Source organism: Medicago truncatula, chromosome 2, assembly GCF_003473485.1.
Source record: "Medicago truncatula cultivar Jemalong A17 chromosome 2, MtrunA17r5.0-ANR, whole genome shotgun sequence".
In the NCBI taxonomy this organism is placed as follows: domain Eukaryota; kingdom Viridiplantae; phylum Streptophyta; class Magnoliopsida; order Fabales; family Fabaceae; genus Medicago; species Medicago truncatula.
The window spans coordinates 46250613-46272656 of NC_053043.1; the positions used below are offsets into that span (position 1 = coordinate 46250613).

General features: G+C 33.2%; 3 protein-coding genes across 4 annotated transcripts; 2 read left to right on the forward strand and 1 right to left on the reverse strand.

Moving 5' to 3' along the window:
* Positions 1-447: 447 nt before the first annotated feature.
* On the forward strand, positions 448-4356 carry LOC11427758 (uncharacterized). Of its 2 annotated transcripts, none has more exons than XM_013609836.3 (8): positions 448-741; positions 909-1379; positions 1868-2024; positions 2243-2531; positions 3126-3198; positions 3272-3362; positions 3590-3669; positions 3765-4356. In XM_013609836.3, exons 1-8 carry the CDS (start codon positions 667-669, stop codon positions 4038-4040), a joined length of 1512 nt encoding a protein of 503 aa, XP_013465290.1. In that variant the 5' UTR covers positions 448-666; the 3' UTR covers positions 4041-4356. The 2 variants fall into 2 exon arrangements, with proteins under 2 accessions (XP_013465290.1, XP_003597225.2); XM_003597177.4 differs by having other exon boundaries at positions 3780-4356.
* Positions 4357-13814: 9458 nt separating this feature from the next.
* On the forward strand, positions 13815-19261 carry LOC11413255 (4-hydroxy-3-methylbut-2-en-1-yl diphosphate synthase (ferredoxin), chloroplastic). Its single transcript, XM_024776732.2, has 20 exons — positions 13815-14028; positions 14451-14677; positions 15111-15268; positions 15366-15472; positions 15570-15670; positions 15792-15868; positions 16010-16129; positions 16227-16457; positions 16561-16677; positions 16779-16853; positions 16949-17026; positions 17142-17201; positions 17284-17346; positions 17498-17642; positions 17734-17872; positions 17969-18046; positions 18117-18276; positions 18377-18475; positions 18613-18717; positions 18851-19261. Exons 2-20 carry the CDS (start codon positions 14470-14472, stop codon positions 18950-18952), a joined length of 2223 nt encoding a protein of 740 aa, XP_024632500.1. The 5' UTR covers positions 13815-14028; positions 14451-14469; the 3' UTR covers positions 18953-19261.
* A 1043-nt stretch (positions 19262-20304) lies between these two features.
* LOC11412798 (alpha carbonic anhydrase 8) lies at positions 20305-21523 on the reverse strand. Its single transcript, XM_003597182.4, has one exon. It carries the CDS (start codon positions 20955-20957, stop codon positions 20508-20510), a length of 450 nt encoding a protein of 149 aa, XP_003597230.1. The 5' UTR covers positions 20958-21523; the 3' UTR covers positions 20305-20507.
* Between the last annotated feature and the right edge of the window lie 521 nt (positions 21524-22044).

Here is a 22044-nt window from a genome sequence, read left to right on the forward strand (position 1 = left end):
GTTTATAAAAGAGTAATACCTCTCGTCTAATACAATAAATTTTTATAAAAATAAACTATATATTCAATAAAAAAAAAAATTAATGAAACTTTAAAAGTGTTATAGGAAAATGATAAATAACTTAATAAAAGTAGCAAAGTTTAGTGATGTTGTTAGCACGTGTAAAAAAAGACAAAGTTAAAAAGGATATGAACAAGTAATAATAGGAAAAGGTAAAAAGCATTAAGGTGGCACCAAAACAGTTAAAGTATATTTATCCATAACAAGAATAAATGACTTTTAAACACTTTGTGGACGTAATTCCAAAACACCAAAATCATTCATTTGAGAGCACGTGTTTAAGGGGGTAATAAGATTATTATCAATCTTTACAACGCACTGAACATGAATAAACTACTAGAATAGTACTATATAATAAAAAAAGTTTATGCAAATATTTGATGTCATAGTACTGTAAAAGCAAAGAGTCCGGGGTGAGTGGAAAAAGGAAATACAAGTAGGTGGGAGTGTTCAAGAAACTCCATTCCACATAACCTGTTTCATAAATGCTCAACTTTATCTCATTTTTCATTTCATTTCCTAATTTAAAGCATTTTCATTTCACAACTCATAAGGTTCCTAAACAAACAAATGCAACTATAGTGTGCTTTGCTTTGTCACCACAATATGAGTTCTAACCAAAAACAACATCATCATGAACTTTCTTCTTGTAAAAGAACACTTTCTCTTCCAGTTCACAAGGTACTTTACTTTTCTTTTTCACTTTTTTATGCCATGTTACAATATTTATATTGCTGTGATAACATGTTGAATTATTCATTATTATAAGGAATTAATAGGCAAGAAAACATTGCTTAATTTATAAAATTATGATTTTTCTCATAAGGTATAGTATTTATGTGTTGAAGGAAAATCTTTTGATGGAAATACCCTGCAAGTCATCAGAAGAATCTTGTTCATCATCATCAAATGATTTTGTTGCAATAAAGATGCCATTAACACCAAGTCCACCTTCAACACAAAGGAGGGTGAATTTTCTTGTTACATCACGTTCTGTTGATGCACCAATTGATAATAATATCAATCTTGGAATTTCAACAACAAGAGCAAAATCATCATCAAATAGAAGTATATTACCAAAATTGAATTTCAGGTATAATAGGACTTCATCATCGGATATTGAAAAGGCGGTAATTGGAGCGCCAGCGCCAGAAAGTTCTTTTGTAGGGCCTCATGAGAAGCCTTCAATCTCAGGATCAGTGTCTTTGAGTAAGATATTTAATCCTAAGATTAATAGGACTTCATCATTACCTGTTGAAGAAATTGGACGTGTTAACACTGAGTTTGCTTTTGGTGGATGTCTTGGTGCTTCTCCTTATGTAAGGCCTTTAATTGATTAGTACTTTTAATTTCAACTTTAAAAGATTGTTTTTTTATGTGCAATTAATTAATGGGTATCTTGTATTTTCATTAACTACTATGGTCCTGTTTCGACAAACAGCTTAATTAATTAAGCGCTTATAATAAGCGCTTATCATATAAGTGGTTATGTGTATTGTGTATGCTAACAAAAGATAAAATAAAGTCAAGTTGTTTTTATGTAAGTTATAAGTTGTTTTCATAAGCTTTCTGGAGAAATAAGCGGAAAACAATTTATGGTTATGTTATAAGTTGTTTCGATAAGTTCTCTCAAACAAGCTCATAAGTGTTTATGTCAGTAGATAAGTCAATCCAAAGAGACCCTAATTTGAACATACTAAGGATATAAATATTTGCTGAATTTGTTCCAGTGAATTTATTGTTTAATGAAGCCTTAGCAGCATATAACTGTTAACCTTTGTTTTAACCAATTTAATCCTTTTTGCAGAGAAGCCAGGGGACGATAGCTCGCACTCGTTCAGAGCCGGTAGATAGCCAAGAAAAAATTACAAGGAAAATGGATAAGTTTTTCCGGGTTGTTCCTTCCACCCCAGGTGTAAAGGAAGTGAAAGAATGGTTAAAAACGTCCACAGCAAAGGATACTGGTATCGTTTTATAAGAACTTGTATAAGCAATCGCGGAAAATTTGATAAAAATCATTTATTGAATGATGTCTTCTGCTTTCTTGGCACGAAAAGTTTATTTTTCATTTTTTTCCAAAAGATTCAGACTCTCTTTTAAGTCATCTTAGTTCGATTAAAATAGATTGTTTCCAATCCTAAATGATGTCAATAACTCAACTTAATAAGCTTTACTTGTTCAGAAAACGACGGTGATGACGGTGAAGATATAGCTGAAGAGGAAGCTGTGTGTAGAATTTGTCTGATTGAGCTATGTGAAGGAGGTGAGACATTGAAGATGGAATGCTGTTGTAAAGGTGAACTTGCCTTGGCTCACCAAGAATGTGCAATTAAGTGGTTTAGTATCAGAGGTAACAAGACCTGTGACGTATGCAAGGAGGAGGTTCAGAACCTCCCTGTCACTCTCTTACGGATCCAAAGTACTCAAACTCAGAATCCGGGAGCAAGGCCTCACCAGGAAGATGACTTCAGGCACGTGCACTTTTGTTTCATATTCTATATGTCTATAGAATCATACTAGATATGTTGATAATCATGTGCTATTTCCCTAGTTGCAAGTTAATTGTTATGAAATTATCTAGAATATAGGGCCAATCAACCAGTATATTGTCATGCCTCTAACTGAACTAATAAGCTTGAATGCTATCTCTGAATTTATCACTGGTTTTGCACATCCGGCAGTGTAGTTAGATAGCAGTTATAGCGTAATTTGAACAAATCACTATTCTTCCAATAGGCCAATATTCTAATTAGTACAAAATGTTGTCACATAGCGGTACTGTAGCACTGTTACGTAGCAGAATTTGGTCAACTGCGATTTCTGACTTGCTTGCATTGAAGTTGTAGGTTTATTCCGTGCGATATCTAGTTGAAATTATTCTTGCCACTTTCATGCTTCAAGTAGTCTTTAGTTTACTCTTTAGAATACTATTATGCTCCTTGGAGTTCTGCGGCCAATACAAGTGCACTGTTTTACAAATGGAATATGGTGTTGTTTTTGTATCATTCTTGTACTATATATAATTGTTGAACATAACACTTCAAATTGTCTGCTGAAATTAACAGGGTTTGGCAGGAGTTGCCTGTGCTTGTCATTGTCAGCATGCTTGCTTATTTCTGTTTCCTCGAGCAGCTTTTAGTAAGAATAAAAATCCTCTCATTTCTCTCAAAGTTACAATTCAAAGTAGCCTCATTTATTCAACTCTCTGCAGGTTGGGAAAATGGGAACCAAAGCAATTTTCATTTCTCTTCCATTTTCATGTGTACTCGGTCTAGTCTCCGCTATGACATCTACAACCATGGGTAGGTTTGCAAAATATCCCCGAGCAATATGATGAATATATCTAAAATTGTGCATAAAATATGTTCTTTCGCACACATTATAGGTCTAAAATGGCATTACAATTACTCCTTGATTAGATCATTCTTTTGGAGAATTCTATTCATGTTTCATTTTTATTTTGGCCTTTTCTGTTCATGCTTGTTTGGGTTTCACCATTTAAACAAACCCTAATTGTTTCCTTTTCCAGTGAGGAGCAAGTTCATCTGGCTTTATGCATCTGCTCAATTTCTTTTGGTGGTTCTTTTCGCGCACGTATTTTACCCCTTGGTAATATATTTTAATACGAGCGAAATATTTATCACTTCAATCTTTCACTTGACATGTACCAAGCCCCTACAGGAAGAATAACTTCATTCTTTTAGTTTGGAAACCTGCAGGTTGGTAAGCAAGCAGTTTTGGCAATTCTTCTTGCATCATTTGCTGGGTTTGGTGTTATGATGAGCGGAAGTTCAGTTATTGCGGAAATACTCAAATGGAGAAGAAGATGGCTGGCTTACTCAGAGCAGCAGCGTCGTGACTCTCAAGTGATGACACAAGAAGGACTATATCCTCAAGGTGTAATCACCCCACAGTCAAGTCTTCCCAATCACAACCAAACCACAGTGCAACTGCAAAATCAACAGAATTCAAGTTTATAACTGAATTGAAGTCTATATTCATTTCTTCAAAACCGATTGTTTAGGCGATTAAACTCTAGCAGAATTTTACTAATGTGCAGGTACACTATAGTACATTGTGCTTGCTACAATAGGGAACAACTTGGGACAATAGGTTTCTATGGAAATATTTTGTTCTTTTCTTTGGTTAAAGCATCTTATTATGCATTCTACCTTGGTAGTTGGTATGCACTATGTCATATTCTACACAAGATATTGTTACTAGTATAAGATAACCTTTGTTGTCTATTACTGCTAGAATGGAAGATTGAGTTTGTGTTCTAATATTTCACCATAATCATTTTTGTTTTTAAGTTTTTATTTATTAAGAATACTAGAAAAGAAGTCATGCCTCATTCTTATTGATGTAGATGGGCAATTACCATTGGCTGAAATGAGAGAGGGTGCGAACAAATATACTTTTAGAGTGCTGCGAATGATATGTGGCGGCCAATGGGTGGCAACATAGTTGGAATGTCTTGGTTCGTCATGTGTTGCCTTTGCACTCTTTTCTGTGTAAAAGAAATCATCTCGTGGTTTAAATGCTTATATTTTATTCCACAATTCTTTTGCAATGCTATAACTAACATCTAATAGATGAAATTTATATAAGCCAGAAAACGTGACCACTTTGCAAATATATCCTTGGTGGATTATGTACTTTAAAATCAAAAGCACTTAGTTCATGTTCCATCATGGTCCAAAATGGTACTTCAACCCACGCCACTCTCAGTGGGTCGGGTTACTTAGGATACACATTACACCTCTCTTTTCTTTTTGAAGGATTTACACCTCTCTTTTAGAAAGAGAGAGTTGGATTAGGATTGTACTATAAAGACATACACTTTCTAAATTGATGACATATATAATTAACTTTTTATTCACTCACTTCACATGAACATGTCGTTTTAGAGCATTTTTAGAAGCACACATCATTAACTTCTTGAACCATTTAGGACATGTTGTGAGTTCTAACCTTGCACAAGACGGTATGAAGACCAAATAACAATGACAACAAAAAATAAAACCCTTGCACGACGGCTGTTGACGAAGTTCTGTTGGCCTTCGCAACAAAGGGTGTTAGACTTTTTTAGAAATCATGGTTGGACCTAACACAACCCCACAAAATCGGCTTGTGAGGTGAGGATTGTCCCCACTTATAAACACACTGTTAGGTCATCTTCTATCCGATGTGAGACTCTTAACACACCCTCACGACCAGCACTATTGGGCTTGGTTCGTGGACATAAATAGTGGGTGGTCCGATAGCTGAAATCTGATAGCAGGTGACCCAATGGATCTTGAAGAGGCTCTGATACCATCTTAGAAATTGTGGTTGGGCCTAACACAAAACCGACTTGTGAGGTGAGAATTGCCCCACTTATAAACACATTGTTAGGTCATCTCATATCCGATGTGGACTCTTAACAAACTTTGACGTTGTGTAACCCTATAACATATTATATTATTTTAATATTAAATTCATTTTAATATAATCTTTTTCAGTTTTTTTTTATAAAATTAATTTTAATATATCACAAAAAAATCCTTTTTTTTTCAATTTTTCTACTTTTTGTTTTCTGTTTTTTATTTATTAAATTATTTTTTTTATCAAATGAATGTGTATTATTATGTTTAAAATAAGGTAGATAAATTGGATCCATCCATACTTTAAAAAGGATGGATTATACAATCCATTAACAATGTTTTTGTTTGGTGGATGGATTTGATAAATTAATTAATGGATGAATTGTGGATCGTATGGACCAAATTGTCATCCTAATTCATTTCCTTGTTGAAAATTTTGAGGGTCTTTCTACAGATTGTCTATTGTTTTTGTAGTTTCTCTTTCTTAACTTAAGCCCCGTTGAATAAAAAAAAACTTAGATGTTCAACTTTTCATACTATGTATCTTTATTTTTTAGATATGTGTGACTGTATCTATATTTGCTCTTAATTCAAAAATAAATAAATTCAATATTTGGTCTTAGTTAGCAAGGTTAGTTCTACAATTAAGGACCCTGAAAAATAATGTATGTTGCCTAAAACGAATTATGAGTTGAACCTATTAATTAATTAGGTGCAAGTGGAATGATTCAAAAGGAGTTGCTAAAATGATGGCAAAATCAAATAATATATGCAGGGAGAAAAATCGGACCGGTTGAATCCTCTTTGAACTCAACTATATCAATATAAGTAAATACGTAACAACTAAACATGAATCACATTTACTAGAGAAAATTACAAAACGAGGTTCACCAAAGGAAGGAAAATGCAAATCTGATTTACACAAACAATCAATTTTGTGAATCACATTTATTAGAGAGCAAAAACGTGAATCACATTCTCTTGATACGATTGTAAGGATCCATGTTGTTGACTTTGGGCAGTAGTCAAAGAGAAAAGAGAAAGGGTCGGTAGATGTGCAAATTATAAAACGTTTTAGTTAAGTGAATAGTCAACTTCGTTTCTGAATTTGCACGGATCAATCAATTTTGTCTCATAATTTGTCGAAATAGCTAATTAGTCATTGAATTTGTCAAATGTCAACCAATTTCGTCCCTCCATCAAGTTGGATGTTAACGGTGGGTCAAAGAACGAATTTGATTAAAATTCAAATTGTTATCTTCTTCATTACTGTTATACAATGTCTCTTTCTTTCCCAAATTTATACAATTGAAACACTATTTTTTCAATCTCTCATCTACAGTCTAAAATCCCCAAAATTTATTCTATTAATTAACAATCATTTCTTCCCCTATTCTAAAAACTTCAAACCCTATTTTGTTTTCATTGAATCCAAAATCCAAAATCTTCAAAATTTCTTCAAATCAAAATTGTTCAGATTGAATCTAAAATGATGGGTGGTGGCCGTATGGGCAAAAACAATTCTCAAAGTCAAGTTTCATCTTCGAAATTTGTTTAATGGTGATGTAGAGGTTGAAGATGAATGAATGTAATCTTTTTGTCATAATATTACCAGCAAATTAGTCCTTGAATTATTTGACTAACTATCAAATCGATCCCTACATTATATGCAAAAACCATCAAATAAGTTCTTGAATTATATAAGCAGATATCAATTTGATCTTTGATGCATATATGTTCAGAACAAAGTAAAAAAATAAAGAGACACAATTGGGGGCATTAATAAGTCATAATTAGATCATTGCACTACAATTGCAGGAATATTACATAGCGAAAATCAACCCAACTATAGGGCATTAACAAATCATAAGTCATAGAAGGAGGCTCTTAAATATTACATAGCCAAAAGGCAACCCAACTAGGGACATAATTTAAACAAGTCTAAATATTACATATCCAAAAGCACTTGTAGAATAAATAAGTTGTAATGTAAACGTGTACCAAGCATCACTTCTTTGGAAATCCTGGTGTTGGGATAAACTCCATGAATTGAGGTTGAGTAGAACCATATGGCCCATAACCAGGATATGATACTCTAATAAGTCCAGGAGCAGTTGGATGTGCTGGAGCAGGACCCCTCATTAGTGTTTGCTTAGACCTCTCAGTTGAAATATCAGGTCCTCTCATGCCATATATCCTTGCACTTACTCCCAAAAATAAAATTTTCAATCAAATCAGTCCCTAAATTATTACACTTACTAGAAACACTTTGCTTCACACAACCCCTTAAGTTATGAACAAACAATTCATACATGTCGCATTGAGTGTCATTGTAAGTATTCTTCATGTTACTCCTACAAACAGGTTCCTCATTGCCATCCTTTATTCTGTTCTTCTTTGGTCTTCCCGCATCCCTTCTCACCTTTGGTGGCACAGGTTTGTCATAAGGAGTTGGTTCCCAATATATTTGGGAATTGACTGGATGAATGAAGTAGTTGTAGGTTTCCCCATACGATCCAAATAAGTGTACATAGTAGGGCTGCTTTTTGCTATGTAATATTCCTGCACATGTAGTGAAATAACTTAGTTATGACTTATTAATGCCCACATTTGTGTCTCTTCACCTTTTACTTTGTTCTGAACACATATGCATCAATGATCAAATTGATTTCTGTTTATATAATTCAAGAACTTATTTGATGGTTTTTGCATATAATGTAGGGATCGATTTAATAGTTAGTCAAATAATTCATGGACTAATTTGCTGGTAAATTATGACAGAAAGGTTACATTCATTCATCTTCAAGATGAAGTTCGATTTTGAGAACTATTTTTATCCATACGTTCACCACCCATCATTTTGGATTCAATCTGAACAATTTTGGTTGAAGAAATTTTCAGGATTTTGGATTTCGGATTCAATCAAATCAAATTAGGGTTTTAAGTTTTTAGAATTGGGGAAGAAATGGTTGTTAATTAATGGAAGAAATTGTGGAGATTTTGGACCGTAGATGAGAGATTGAAAAATTTGGGTTTCAATTTTATAGATTTGGGAAAGAAAGAGCCGTTGTAAAACAATCACGAAGAAGACAACGATTTTCTGCATTTCAATCAAATTTGTCCTTGGATTTTTTTTTTCTTTCATTTTCGATCATATTAGTCCATGCTTGTGTAGCATATGGCATGGCAAGCCACGTGAGTGGTTAACGACCCACAGGAGCACCGTTAACACCATAACTTGACGAAGGGACGAAATTGATTGACATTTGTTAAATTCAAGGACTAATTAACTATTTCGACAAATTAGGGGACGAAATTGATTGGTCTGTTAAAATTCAGGGATGAAGTTGACTATTCACTCTGTTTTAGTCCCTATTGATCCTATAGTTCATGTGGCTAAGGTAGATTTTATTTTTTTAGTTAAATAAGTAAATGGTCCTTTAAATATACAAACATTTTATTTTAGTCCTCCTAAAATATTCCTTAGATTTTTTGTCCCTCCAAAATTTTTCATCTATGAAATTAGTACTTCCTTAACGTAATTTCAGATTGACACAATACAAACGCTGTATTATTGATTTTTTTCTTTCTTTTTGGGTTTGTATGATGAATGTTTATGAAAGTGACGATGAAGCTGAAGAAGAAGAAAAGAGGAAGAAATGTAAAAATAATTAGTTGTGAGTGGTTCGCTGTTAGATATAATAGTCCTAAAAAAATTCACTTATTTTTTTTTTTTTACAGAAAGATCAAATTGTATACATTAAACAAATTAATGAGGTATGTGGTGGACCACCTATAATATTGATCCATCTTAAAAGACGTATGTGACAAACATAAACATAATTAAGCGACTTAAATGTAACAACAATTAGTACTGGGACAAAAAAAAAAACTATATGCGGCGGAATTTAAAAATTATTTAGTTTTTTTTCCTTAAAAAATGATTTACTTTGAATACAATTAAATTGTCTATTAAATCTGCGGGTTTTAAAAATTATTTCGTTTTTTTCCTTAAAAAATGATTTACTTTGAATACAATTAAATTGTCTATTAAAGGAATAAATTAATAATTTGACCAAATTAAATAAAAAAATACTAAAAACTATTTGTCAAAAAAAAAATACTAAAAACTAATTTTTTTTTTTATTTTAATGATAAAATATGACCACTTTAAAAGTGATTTTAGACACATTCATGTTTAGTTGCAAGAGCAATGCTAGCTACAGTTGCTCAAGCACTCTCTTTTGGGTACTTTCTCAATATTGGGCCACGTGGCTTACTTTTTAAAAAATACTAAATCTGCTAACCTGCTCACTGGTTCTACCGGTTTAGAGTCCTTTAATTGAAAAAAAAAAAAAAATATCGTTCTGCAATGGATTCAACACATCAAGTGGATTCTTCTTTGTCTTTCTCAAATACATCACCAGATCTGAAAAGTCACCGATCTCCTACTCAACACATACACCACACGACCTGTTGTGTTTTAATTAATGGAAACTCATTGTTCCTAGAAGAAATTGAAGAAAGAAAAATCATTATTACATGAAAGAATGACCAACAAATCTTCTTCTCCAAAACGTACACAGTACATCACACGACCTGATGCTTCTTAATTACATATGGGTTCCTTTATACTTTTTAATATTAAAAAAAATTGAGTTATTTGTCAAAAAAGGTCTCTCTCTGCAAGAAAATAACTCCACACACCCAACCTGGTTATGATATGTACATATTGCAAAGGATCTTAGCCTTTCTGGTTCACTTTCCACGATTTGAGCTTGATGATAAAGACAGTTGAGAGGTTGAGGATTGAGTGGAGAAGAAAGTTTTTTTTTTTTTTTTAACGAAGTGGAGAAGAAAAATTAATTAAAAAATTTTATATTGAAAATTATAATAAATATCATCCGGTTGTACGTTACAGAAGGTTTTCATTTAAATGATGTGGACCAATGGAAAAGCAAGTACTCAAAAGAGAGTGCTTGAGCGACTGTAGCTAGCATTGCTCTAGTTGCAATCGAAATGAGATCGGTTCAATTAGTGTAAAGTGATTAATATTAGTCCTTAATGAATAAATCAAAAGATTTTTTTTTTTGGGAAGAATAAATCAAAAGATTGATATTAATATTCACAATATAAACACTCATAAGTATATCATAATATTTCTCTTCTCTCAAAAAAAAAAAGTATATCATAATATTGCTTAAAAAGGTATATCAAAATATAAATAATTAAATTTCTAGCATTGCTCTGTGCTCAATTTAAAGGAGCTAAATTCATAGAAATAAATCATGTGATCTCATATGAACTTTAAATCAGTGAAAAAACCCTTTTTTTTACAAGTTCCGAGAAAAAACTTGAATATGGATAATTTTATAAATTCAACACTTTGAATTGTTTTATTATTTTTATAATTTTTGTTCTTGTACCATATTTATAATTCAGAATTATAGGAAGTCATTGGATTGCACATCTACAACCTTTTTTTTATAATAAAAAATATTTATAATTCAGAAATGATATATTGACAACCTAATAATTTTTCTTTTTTAATAATTTTTTATGTGTCTTGATTTGCATGTCAGAATTGATTATGAACACGTAAAGATTTTGAAAGTGTTAAAAGAATCATCTAAAAGATTTCATTGAGTGTACATGCATTACATTGCTTCTATGTAATCGTGTCCAAGATCAACAAAAAGGCAGGAGAAATAGAACGTAATAGTTTTTTTGACATGATTTGTACTATAAACTTAATTTACATAAAGTTGACTATTTTTATATTAGACTACTTGCAAAAAAAAGTCGACAAGTGCTATAGAAAATAACTATAATTTGACACTTATCATTGAACAAAATAATCCCAACTAAAGATAATTTGTCTCGCCGTAGAATTCGTTAACCTGATTCTATTTTATGTTCGTGCGGTTGCGGTAATGAGAAGTCAATTAACCATTTATTTTTAGACGGTAGTTTCTATGGCAATGTTTGGTACTCCATTATGCAGGGGATCTCTACTCTTCTTCCTTCATAAATTGTTATGCTTGCTTCTCAATTTGTTGGTGTCTATCTGTTCAGAAAATATATTCGCACTTGCTTTCAAATGATTTGGATGACAACCATTTGAATAATTTAGAAGGAGCGTAATCTCATGATTTTTCAAAATAAGGAGTCGTCTATCTTCCACATTGTTGACAAGGTGAAACTTAATTCATGGTGGTGGGTTAAAGTGTTAATGCCTACTTTACTTTTCGATTTCCATGCTTGATGGAGTAATCAATCTGTTTGTATTGGTTATTCCACCGGGTAAAACCGCTTGTTGGTTTTATTTTCTTTGCTCGGTGTTTATTTTTCTTTGTACTTTGACTCTTTATTTTATTTTATTTTTGGTAGGAACACATTGTGCTTAACTTGGTCCCATCCGTTTATCTTTAATAGATTTCTTCTGCCTTCTTAAAAAAAATGAATATACTGTTGTATATGTTTGAAGAGAAATTCTAATATGAATCATTTCTTAAGTAGTTCATCGCAGATTAACACTTACGTAAAAAATATTGAAAACTTCAACAACGACATACATGGTCTCTTGATAGTAGATGTTAGTGATCCTCATTATTTTTAAGATTGAAATAATGACTTAATTGACATTGATTAAAACAACGAAAAATATGTGTAGCACGTATTGAATCAATATCTATCAAATCATCGTCGTCTAACTCCAAAGGTTTGGTCTAGTGGTAAAAAGACAGGTCTTGAATCCGAGAGAATCCGGGTTCGAGCCCCGCTAGTGCCTTTGGAGGGAGGTAAATGTAATTACCTTTGTAAGTGCTCTTTGAGCCCGAAGGTCTTCCCTACCTTGAACTGGGGCACCATCCCCTCACCATAAAATTTTTGTAACAAAAAAAAAAAAATTCATCGTCGTCTTATTCATAAATACATATGAAAAATGTTATTGAGTTTTTATTTCTGAATATTATCGTCGATCATCGTTGGAATTAATGCTAATTATAAATGGGGGCCACACTTATGAATGTGGTCTATCAAAGAAGTTGGAGAATTGTTGTTCCTACATTTGGTTTGGCTGAGAAACACGAGTAAATTACTCAAATGCCCCTCGACAGTTAATTGCCGAAATTTTGAAAAACCGGCTGCAGTTAACTGACGAGGAAAACTTCGACAGTTAACTGCCGAGGAATACTACTGAAAACTTCGGCAGTTAACTGCCGAGGAAACCTCAAACCTGTTTTTTTTTTTTTTTTAACAAAAACCATAAATTGTCATTAATAATATTTATTGATTTTGAATGTTTCAATCATTATTTTGGTACGTTTCATTCATATAATTTTCCTTAATTAAATTTAATTCTTTAATCCTTTTAAGGAATTAAACATAATTATTTTTATGATTTCATTCATATGATTTTGTTGCCTTAAATGAAGAAATATGAGAGATGAATAATATCTGCAATCGGTAGTTAATGAACCTGAAATGATGATTCAAAAAAAAATGCAACAAAAACGTTTCAAATGATAGAATAATTATATTTGTAATTATTAGTAATTAATTTCATTGATGTCTATCATTATTGATAGGTTTGACTAACCTATTATTACTTTATACTAATATTTCAGATATTATTACTTTAATTAACATGAAAAATGCAACAACAAAAAATATAAATGTTTGTCATCGGTAATTAATGGACCTAAAATGGTGATTCAATAAAAAAAATGCAACAACAAAAAACATTATAAATAAAAAGAGCATTTAAGTCCTCAAAAACATTTCAATAATTGTAAAAATTAAGCATTTGAATATTGTTTTGCAAATTACTTAAATAAAAAAAATCTTTGTGCACAATTATTTTAATGTAGAAAATATAACAACATATTATACCTTAAAAGAAATCGTTGTGCACAATTATTTTAACGATTTATTATTATTATTATTATTATTATTATTATTTAAGTAATGTGCAAAACAATATTCAAATGCTTAATTTTTATATTGATTTAAAAGCTATTCTTATTAAGATATAAACACATAAATATAATACTGCAATTGTTTGAAACGTACAAAAATAATGATTGAAACATTCAAAATCAATAAATATTATTAATGATAATTTATGGTTTTTGTTAAAAAAAAAAAAAACAGGTTTGAGGTTTCCTTGGTAGTATTCCTTGGTAGTTTACTAAAACTTCGACAGTTAACTGTTGAAGGGCATTTTCGTAAAGTACACGTGTCGCACAACCTTATGTAATGTGTAACAGCAATTCTCAACAAGTTGTATGTTTGAATTCAAAAGAAGACAAAAGGGAAATAGGTAGAAAATGGAAATAGTGAAATAGTAAAGGTTCAATGCACAAAAAAGAGAAACCACATAGTATGCATGAATGTGTGCTATGTCAGCTAGTGAAGAAGGATAATCGTGGTTTAGAATTTTAGATGCTGTTAAGATACAAAAAACATGTTCTTTAACCGTTTCTCATGTTTTTCTAACAACATTAGTTCATCTTGTTCCTTTTTATTATTACAAAATTAAAACAGAGAGAGTTTGAACACAAGCCTTTGAATCTTCTTCCTTTTCTCTCATCTCTACCAGGTAAACTCAACAAGACCCAACCTTTCTCATTCAATTCCCATTAATTTTCAGGTAGAATAGAAAACTTGGTAGCTGGTGTTTTCTCTTACCCTTTTTTCTATTGATTAAAAGGATTATATTTTTGTGGTAGTTGAAATTTATAGAACAGTAAGAAGCACAATTTTGACTGTTTGTTTTGAGCTCAATTATGAAACTTGGTAGCTGAATCTTTCTCTTACCCTTTTTTCTATTAATCAAAAAGATTATTTTTTTGAAAGAATTGATGAAAAAAATTATATTTTGTTGTAGTTGAAATTTATAGAACAGGAAGCACGGTTTTGTATTGAGCTGAATTCTGAATGAAACTTTGTTGTGATTGCTATGTGGTGTTGCAAGTTGTCTATTTAGTTTATTTGACTTGATTTTTCAATCTGTGTGTTAAGGATTGATTGTGGTTCAAAAATGGTTGCTGGAACTGTGCCTGCTTCGTTTTCTAGCCTGAGGACATGTGATTCTGGTTTGGGGTTTGGAAAAAGTATTGATTTTGTGAGAGTTTCTGATTTGCAAAGAATGAAATCTTCAAGGAGGAAGGTGTCAATTATCAGGAACTCAAATCCTAGTCAGGATATTGCTGAACTTCAACCTGCATCCAAAGGAAGTCAACTTTTGGGTATGAAAGTGTTTAATGCTTCAATTTTTTTGTTTGTGGATTAATTGCCATTCCTAATCCTAAATGCCAACTCTAATGACTAATTAGGTGTTTCTGCTTATAGGTTCTGTTTGGATAAACAACTTAATTTGTAGCTTATAGCATAACCACTTTTTATAAGTCAAACTGTTTTCGTATAAGCAATAAGTTGTTTTCATAAGTTATTCTGGAGAGCTTATGTAATTAAGCTGAAAACAACTTATAAACATGTCATAAGCTGTTTTCATAAGTTCCCCCAATCAGTCTCACAAGTTCTTATGTCAGTAGATATGCTCAAATAAGCCAATCCAAATAGAACCATAGTGGATATTATTAATATTAACTTGTTTTACTTTAGCCTGATCCATGGATAATATTTTGAATGTACTTGTTCAAAAAAATATTTTGAATGTAGTTCCTAGGCAGAAGTATTGTGAATCATTGCACAAAACTGTGAGGAGGAAAACAAGGACAGTGAATGTTGGTGATGTGACTATTGGTAGTGACCATCCCATCAGAATTCAGACCATGACTACGACCGACACTAAGGATGTCGCTGGAACAGTAGAGCAGGTTACACAGCTGTTCTTCTGCTCTTTACTGATAGCACAAGCTTCTAGCCAATTTACAATTTAGATGGTGTGTTTATTTTTCTTCTTTCTATTGGCAGGTGATGAAAATCGCAGATAAAGGAGCTGATATCGTCCGGATAACAGTTCAAGGGAAGAAAGAAGCTGATGCATGTTTTGAGATTAAAAACTCACTTGTGCAGAAAAAGTAAGCATAAATTATTGCGAGTTATATTTGACATGGTGGATGCTGTAAGTTAACATTGTTTATGTATTCATCTGCATTCTTATGTACCTATGTCCAGCTACAACATACCATTGGTTGCTGACATTCATTTTGCTCCAACTGTTGCTTTACGAGTAGCTGAATGCTTTGATAAGATTCGTGTCAACCCTGGAAATTTTGGTATGCCTATCTTCATCAATTCAGTAGTCTTCTTTTATTCTCTATTGTGTTATACTTTTTTTCAATGTGTTTTTGAAAGTGTTATGTTGCATACTGAATCCAAATTGTTTGTGTCTCACAGCTGATAGACGAGCTCAGTTTGAAATATTAGAGTACACAGAAGACGACTATCAGAAAGAACTTGAGCATATTGAACAGGTCAAACCACCGCCTCTTGTTTTATATCTCAAATTTTTGTCAAGGGCACGCATATGCTCATTCGTGAATACTTCTGTTAGGGTCACTCATCTCCCATACACGGATCCTTATTGACCTATTTTATGCTTTATGAAATTCTAGGTTTTCACACCATTAGTTGAAAAATGTAAGAAATATGGGAGAGCAATGCGCATCGGGACAAACCACGGGAGTCTTTCTGACCGTATAATGAGCTACTATGGTGATTCACCTAGGGGAATGGTCAGTCCTTTTGCCTCTTATTCTGTGACTCACCTTTTGTGCATTGAAGTGTTTGCTCTAGACATTTTGTCCATCTTACTGAGAAATGATTGGACAGGTGGAATCTGCTTTTGAATTTGCAAGGATATGCCGGAAGTTGGACTATCACAACTTTGTATTTTCTATGAAAGCAAGCAACCCTGTTGTCATGGTTCAGGCATACCGCTTACTTGTAGCCGAAATGTATGTCCAAGGATGGGATTATCCGTTACACTTGGGAGTTACCGAAGCTGGAGAAGGTGAGGATGGCAGAATGAAATCTGCAATTGGTATTGGAACTCTTCTTCAGGTATGCATGAAAATCTATTAAGTATATAAGAATGGAAATTATCATCAAGCACTTTAGTTTTGCTACAGACTCGCATGTAAGTTGACGATATGCTTTTCATCAGGATGGATTGGGCGATACGATCAGAGTTTCTCTCACAGAACCACCAGAGGAGGAGATAGATCCTTGTACAAGGTTGGCAAACCTTGGAACGAGAGCAGCTGAACTCCAGAAAGGAGTGGTATGATTCAAAACAATTCTTCAGTTTGACATACCTATACTTTCTAAAGTCTAACATCATAAAATTTATGAACTTATTTTCTCTGACACTGCTTCCATCAGGCACCTTTTGAAGAAAAGCACAGACATTACTTTGACTTCCAGCGCCGTTCTGGTCAATTGCCATTGCAAAAAGAGGTTAAAATTAGAACTTTTTACAAAAATTTAATCAAATTTTTGCCTTACACAAACTCTGAACTTTCTTCCACGTTGTACTTTCCATCTTAATACAGGGTGAGGAGGTGGATTATAGAGGTACCCTCCACCGAGATGGGTCAGTTCTCATGTCAGTCTCCTTGGAGCAGTTAAAGGTAACATTTGGACATCCCCCTTGTTCTCTCTTCTTTTTGTCTGACCAAATGTTCCTGTCAATATATCTTTTGCGCTAATCACTTTTATATCCTCTTTATTCCCTGATTTTTACAGACACCGGAGCTCCTTTACAAGTCACTTTCTGCAAAACTCATTGTTGGCATGCCATTTAAGGTTTTGGTTACTCAATCTTATCAATTAAATGTCCTGTGATTTAAATAACTAGTTATTTACATAGTATGCCCTGCATATTCAGGATCTGGCAACAGTAGATTCAATCTTATTGCGGGAACTTCCTCCAGTAGATGATGTTGATGCTGTAAGAACAAAGAACCTTCACTTTGGCAACCAAACCTAAATTAGGAGAATTTATTTCATCTTTTTTATCCGCAAAACAATTTCTACATTGTCAAGTTATTGTGACAGTTGGAATAATTTTCTCTTTCTCTCATTTTCGGTACTATGATCAGCGGCTAGCTCTAAAAAGACTGAACGATATTAGTATGGGAGTTATAACTCCTTTATCGGAGCAGCTAACAAAGCCATTACCAAATGCCATAGTTCTGGTAAACCTTAAGGAGCTATCTACTGGAGCTCATAAGCTTTTGCCACAAGGTGCTACTCAATCCGTGTTTTTTTTTTTTTTCCTCCTGTTTTTTAGATTCGTAGTAAATGTGTGATCTTATATCTATTGTTTCCTTATTAGGCACACGCTTGGTTGTGTCCGTGCGTGGTGACGAGCCTTATGAAGAACTGGAAATTCTCAAAGATGTTGATGCTACTATGCTTCTCCATGACCTGCCTTATACAGAAGACAGAATTAGTAGAGTGCACGCAGCGAGGCGGTGAGAATACTTCACATGCTGCATCAATATACCAACATGAATCCAATTAGTATATAAAATCTATCTTTACTAATCTCGACATTTTATTGGCTTCAGGTTATTCGAGTACCTATCAGACAATTCTCTAGACTTTCCTGTCATTCACCACATTCAATTTCCAAATGGGATTCACAGGTAATTTTTGAATTATGTTGAGATTAACAGATATGTAGTTCATGTGAAGCCTAAGCAGCTCGTCTTACAGGGATGATTTAGTGATTGGTGCTGGTTCTCATGCTGGAGCTCTTCTGGTTGACGGGCTTGGAGACGGTCTTCTTTTAGAAGCCTCGGACAAAGATTTTGACTTTCTTAGAAATACATCTTTCAATTTGCTGCAAGGCTGCAGAATGAGAAATACAAAAACAGTATGTAGTTCAAGCACATAAAAATTACAATACAAATGTTGAATTGAAATAGAAAAAAGAAAGTAGTGATATTTATTGATATGCCCAACGTTTCTTGCAGGAATATGTCTCTTGTCCATCCTGTGGCAGAACATTGTTTGATCTTCAAGAAATAAGTGCAGAAATTAGAGAAAAGACATCGCACCTCCCAGGCGTTTCGGTAATATCACCTAGTCCTTTCCTTCGTAGAACATGTTCCAAATTGTATCTGTGTACTACGCTTCGTAAATTGCATATTTGCAACGAGAAAGTTCATTTCTTTATATTATTTAACTTTCTGCTTCTATGCCGCATCAGATTGCAATCATGGGTTGCATTGTAAATGGTCCAGGAGAGATGGCTGATGCAGATTTTGGGTATGTGGGAGGTGCTCCTGGGAAGATTGACCTCTATGTCGGCAAGGTAACATGCTTTTAATGCTTAAGTGCAAATGTTGATTTTAAACATTTACTTATGTTCTAAGAAAAAAACCACTATCGTTTTTTATGTTGAATGGAGTTTGACAGTAAGTTGAATGGAATTGTTACAATTGCAGACTGTGGTGAAGCGTGCGATTGCGATGGAACAAGCAACTGATGCCTTGATCGATCTAATAAAAGAGCATGGACGTTGGGTAGACCCTCCTGTAGAGGAGTAAAAGCTACATCTCAGTGTTCTGATTAGCCAATGAGGTCCCAACCCAAGGGAAACTGGGTTGATCCTCTATATTGATCACTGTATTTAGTATATGTTATTGTTATGTGACATCAGAAAATTATATTTTCATGTTTCAATATAGTTGGAAAATGCCAAAAAATTTCTTTTAACAAAGGTCACAAAAGTATGGGGTGGGGAATTTTTCAGCTGCATCAGTTATACAATAAGACAAGTCAATAACAATAAATTGCCCATCAATAATAATATTATATAGAGATTCTTGGAACAATCAACAATGCCAGTTATGCGATCATTTATCTCAACCAATCTGTTAGTTATTCGGATTTCTAAGTGTGAAATGTAATGTGTCCTAATGAAAAAAATATACTAAATATGGTACCATGTTATTAAAAAAATCCACACTTGTATTTAGAAAGTCATTTTATTTTTATCTCTCCTCTTATTACATCATTAATCTATCATATCTATCAATTCACTCTCTTTCTTTTGCAAGGTGTAGATTGGTTTTGGGTGTCTATGTTGGGTCATAGGGGGAGCTCAGGAGACCATCTACATCGAGGTTAGAACAACCACACAAGCAAGAGAGACACCACACTTTTACCCAAAACCTTAAAGACACTAGGTTAATGGGTCATCTTACTTATAAGGTGTTCAACCTTTACTTTTCTATCCGATGTGGGACATATAACAATACGATATGATATCATGGTTCATTGATTTGATGATCCCCAATATCTTGATGAGACGTTCCAATCATGGGTATGTTACAAACCATTGGGTTAACAAAATACTCCTTTAACTCTTAACCTTGATTGTGAGACAATTGTTTCAGTACACTGTGAAGACTGAGATACCTTTTAGGGTTTAGGGCAAAACCATAAAAATCCACAATTATGAATATCTTAGCAGACAACAATTTGAAATAACTGTGCACAATTTGAATTTTTGTATTCTACCAAAAAACAATTGATTTTTCGCAATCAAATTCTTTGGTAATCACCTTTCAATACCAACAATTGTTTTAGTAATAATATTGACAATCGAGTACAAATATAAATTAACCTTACAATAAGATACATATTTGAGCACTAGTATAACCTTATAACCTCAAATTCGATACTCAAATTTTAAGATTGGATGATCCAAATTTTAAGCACGATTTAACTTAATAAAATGATCTAAGCCACCAATTTAAAATCGGACGGTCTAGAACAAGATATCCAATTGAATTGAATTCACCAAATACTACTACAAACAAATAATATACCATAATATTACACACAAAAATTGAGTTTCTTTATTACAACAAAATCGAAGAGAAAAAAGTGATGATAATATAGAAATTCGAAAAATATATTTCCATCATCACATATTAACAAGAACAAAAAGAATTTAAAAAAATATATGAATCATTGTATGAAAATAACGCCAAAATAAGAAAAAACTATATAGAGGAAGAGTATAATAACCTCTACTGATACAAATGAGAGAAGTCACGTATACGGTATACAAATACAACAATTACACGTATTCGTTTACAGAATAATATCTCTTCTTACACCGAAATTATACTGATTTCTTCGTAGATTCTGTTGCCTTTTCTTGTACACCATCCCTGCCAACATAAGCACACTCGCTGCAACGATTATTCCGATAGCTATCCCTGCTTTCTTGCTTCCGCTCATTCCTCCTTCGGTTGATGAATCTTCTGTTTTCTCGTCAACGTCGATGTGGTTTAGTGATGTTGAATCCTCCGGCGAAGGTACCGGAGCGGGAATTGGACTTGGATTTAACGGAGACGGTGCTGGAGGCGACGAAACTGGAGGAGAACTCGCCGGAGGATAGTATGGAGATGGAGTGTCAGTCGGTGATGGCGACAGCGACGGCGCCGGTGATGGAGACGGTGGTGAATCGGCGGTGACATGAAGTGAGAGTGAAAGAGTGAGTAGAATGAAAGAAAGAAACGATGATTTTGCATTCGCCATTGGTTGAAAAAAGAGAGAGAAATGAAGGAGAAAGAAAATGGAAGAAAAACGGTTAGAAATGATTCTGAGAGAAAATTCGCGGCACGAGTGATAGAAAACGGTTAAGGAGGGAATAAAAGTGAGATCGGAGGGTGTATGTTGAAAGAATCGTGAAGGGGAAGGAACGGGAATGTGACACGTGGCAGTGTAAAACGGCGCGTTTTACTTGATCGATTGAAGTGAGAATGAAGTGAAAGAGTTGAAGATTAGTTCATACGGAAAAGGAAAATGCATGTGAAATGTGATTTTTATGTATTTGAATAGGTAGGTAGTTTCGCTTTTCATGCAATTCAAGGAAGAACTTTATATTTTCTATGGGTAATTTTAAATGTAATGTATGTAACCATGGCTAATATATTATATCTAATCTAATTTATTTATTTTTAATCATGAAACAAGAGAAAAATAACCTTGCTGATTCTTATTTACCAAACGTCAAGTTGTTTTGAACTTTGAATAATACCAAGCATTCATGCAGGGCATTGATAAAATAAGATACGGAGATTTTACCGTGAGTTTAACTCAGTTGATATATGTAAAGGGTTGAAGTTCGAATACAGAGACTCCACTTATTCTTTGTATATGTCTAGCTTTCAATATCAACACAGCAGAAAGGGAAAAATTAATTTGTTATAATAATGTTTATTATTATTATCTATCATTATGGATAGTTTTATTTTTGGCCAAGTGGTGTTTGCTATATTTGTTTTTGTTGTATGCTTGGCACAAGTTAAAGAAGTTGGTTCTGCCGCCCTTTGGGGTTTGTCAATTGCCACTGGAAAGTGACTTGCAAGCCCTTACATTCCTTTTGACTACTGACCTTGTAATTTTAATATCTAGTGTGATTGTCAATTTGGAAAACCTTTGTTAAACATATAAGCTTATAAGCTAAAAATTAAGGGGATGGAATTTCATCTTGGTAGTTGTAAACATTTTTAACCGATACAAGTTTAAGTGGAACTAGACTCTAATCCTTTAATGAAAAATTTTCAGTTCAAGTCATGTGTATAGAAAAAAGGTGACATTTCACATGGGAAAGACCAATCAT

Bases quoted from the DNA above. Each gene is read 5' to 3' on its own strand.
- LOC11412798 (XM_003597182.4), bottom strand. From the start codon at position 20,957: ATGGCGAATGCAAAATCATCGTTTCTTTCTTTCATTCTACTCACTCTT.
- LOC11427758 (XM_013609836.3), top strand. From the start codon at position 667: ATGAGTTCTAACCAAAAACAACATCATCATGAACTTTCTTCTTGTAAA. The intron at 2,532-3,125 runs GCACGTGCACTT...TGAAATTAACAG, and splicing joins CACCAGGAAGATGACTTCAG to GGTTTGGCAGGAGTTGCCTG. The intron at 3,363-3,589 runs GTAGGTTTGCAA...TTCCTTTTCCAG, and splicing joins TATGACATCTACAACCATGG to TGAGGAGCAAGTTCATCTGG.
- LOC11413255 (XM_024776732.2), top strand. From the start codon at position 14,470: ATGGTTGCTGGAACTGTGCCTGCTTCGTTTTCTAGCCTGAGGACATGT. The intron at 17,202-17,283 runs GTTTTGGTTACT...CTGCATATTCAG, and splicing joins TTGTTGGCATGCCATTTAAG to GATCTGGCAACAGTAGATTC. The intron at 18,047-18,116 runs GTAATTTTTGAA...CTCGTCTTACAG, and splicing joins TTTCCAAATGGGATTCACAG to GGATGATTTAGTGATTGGTG.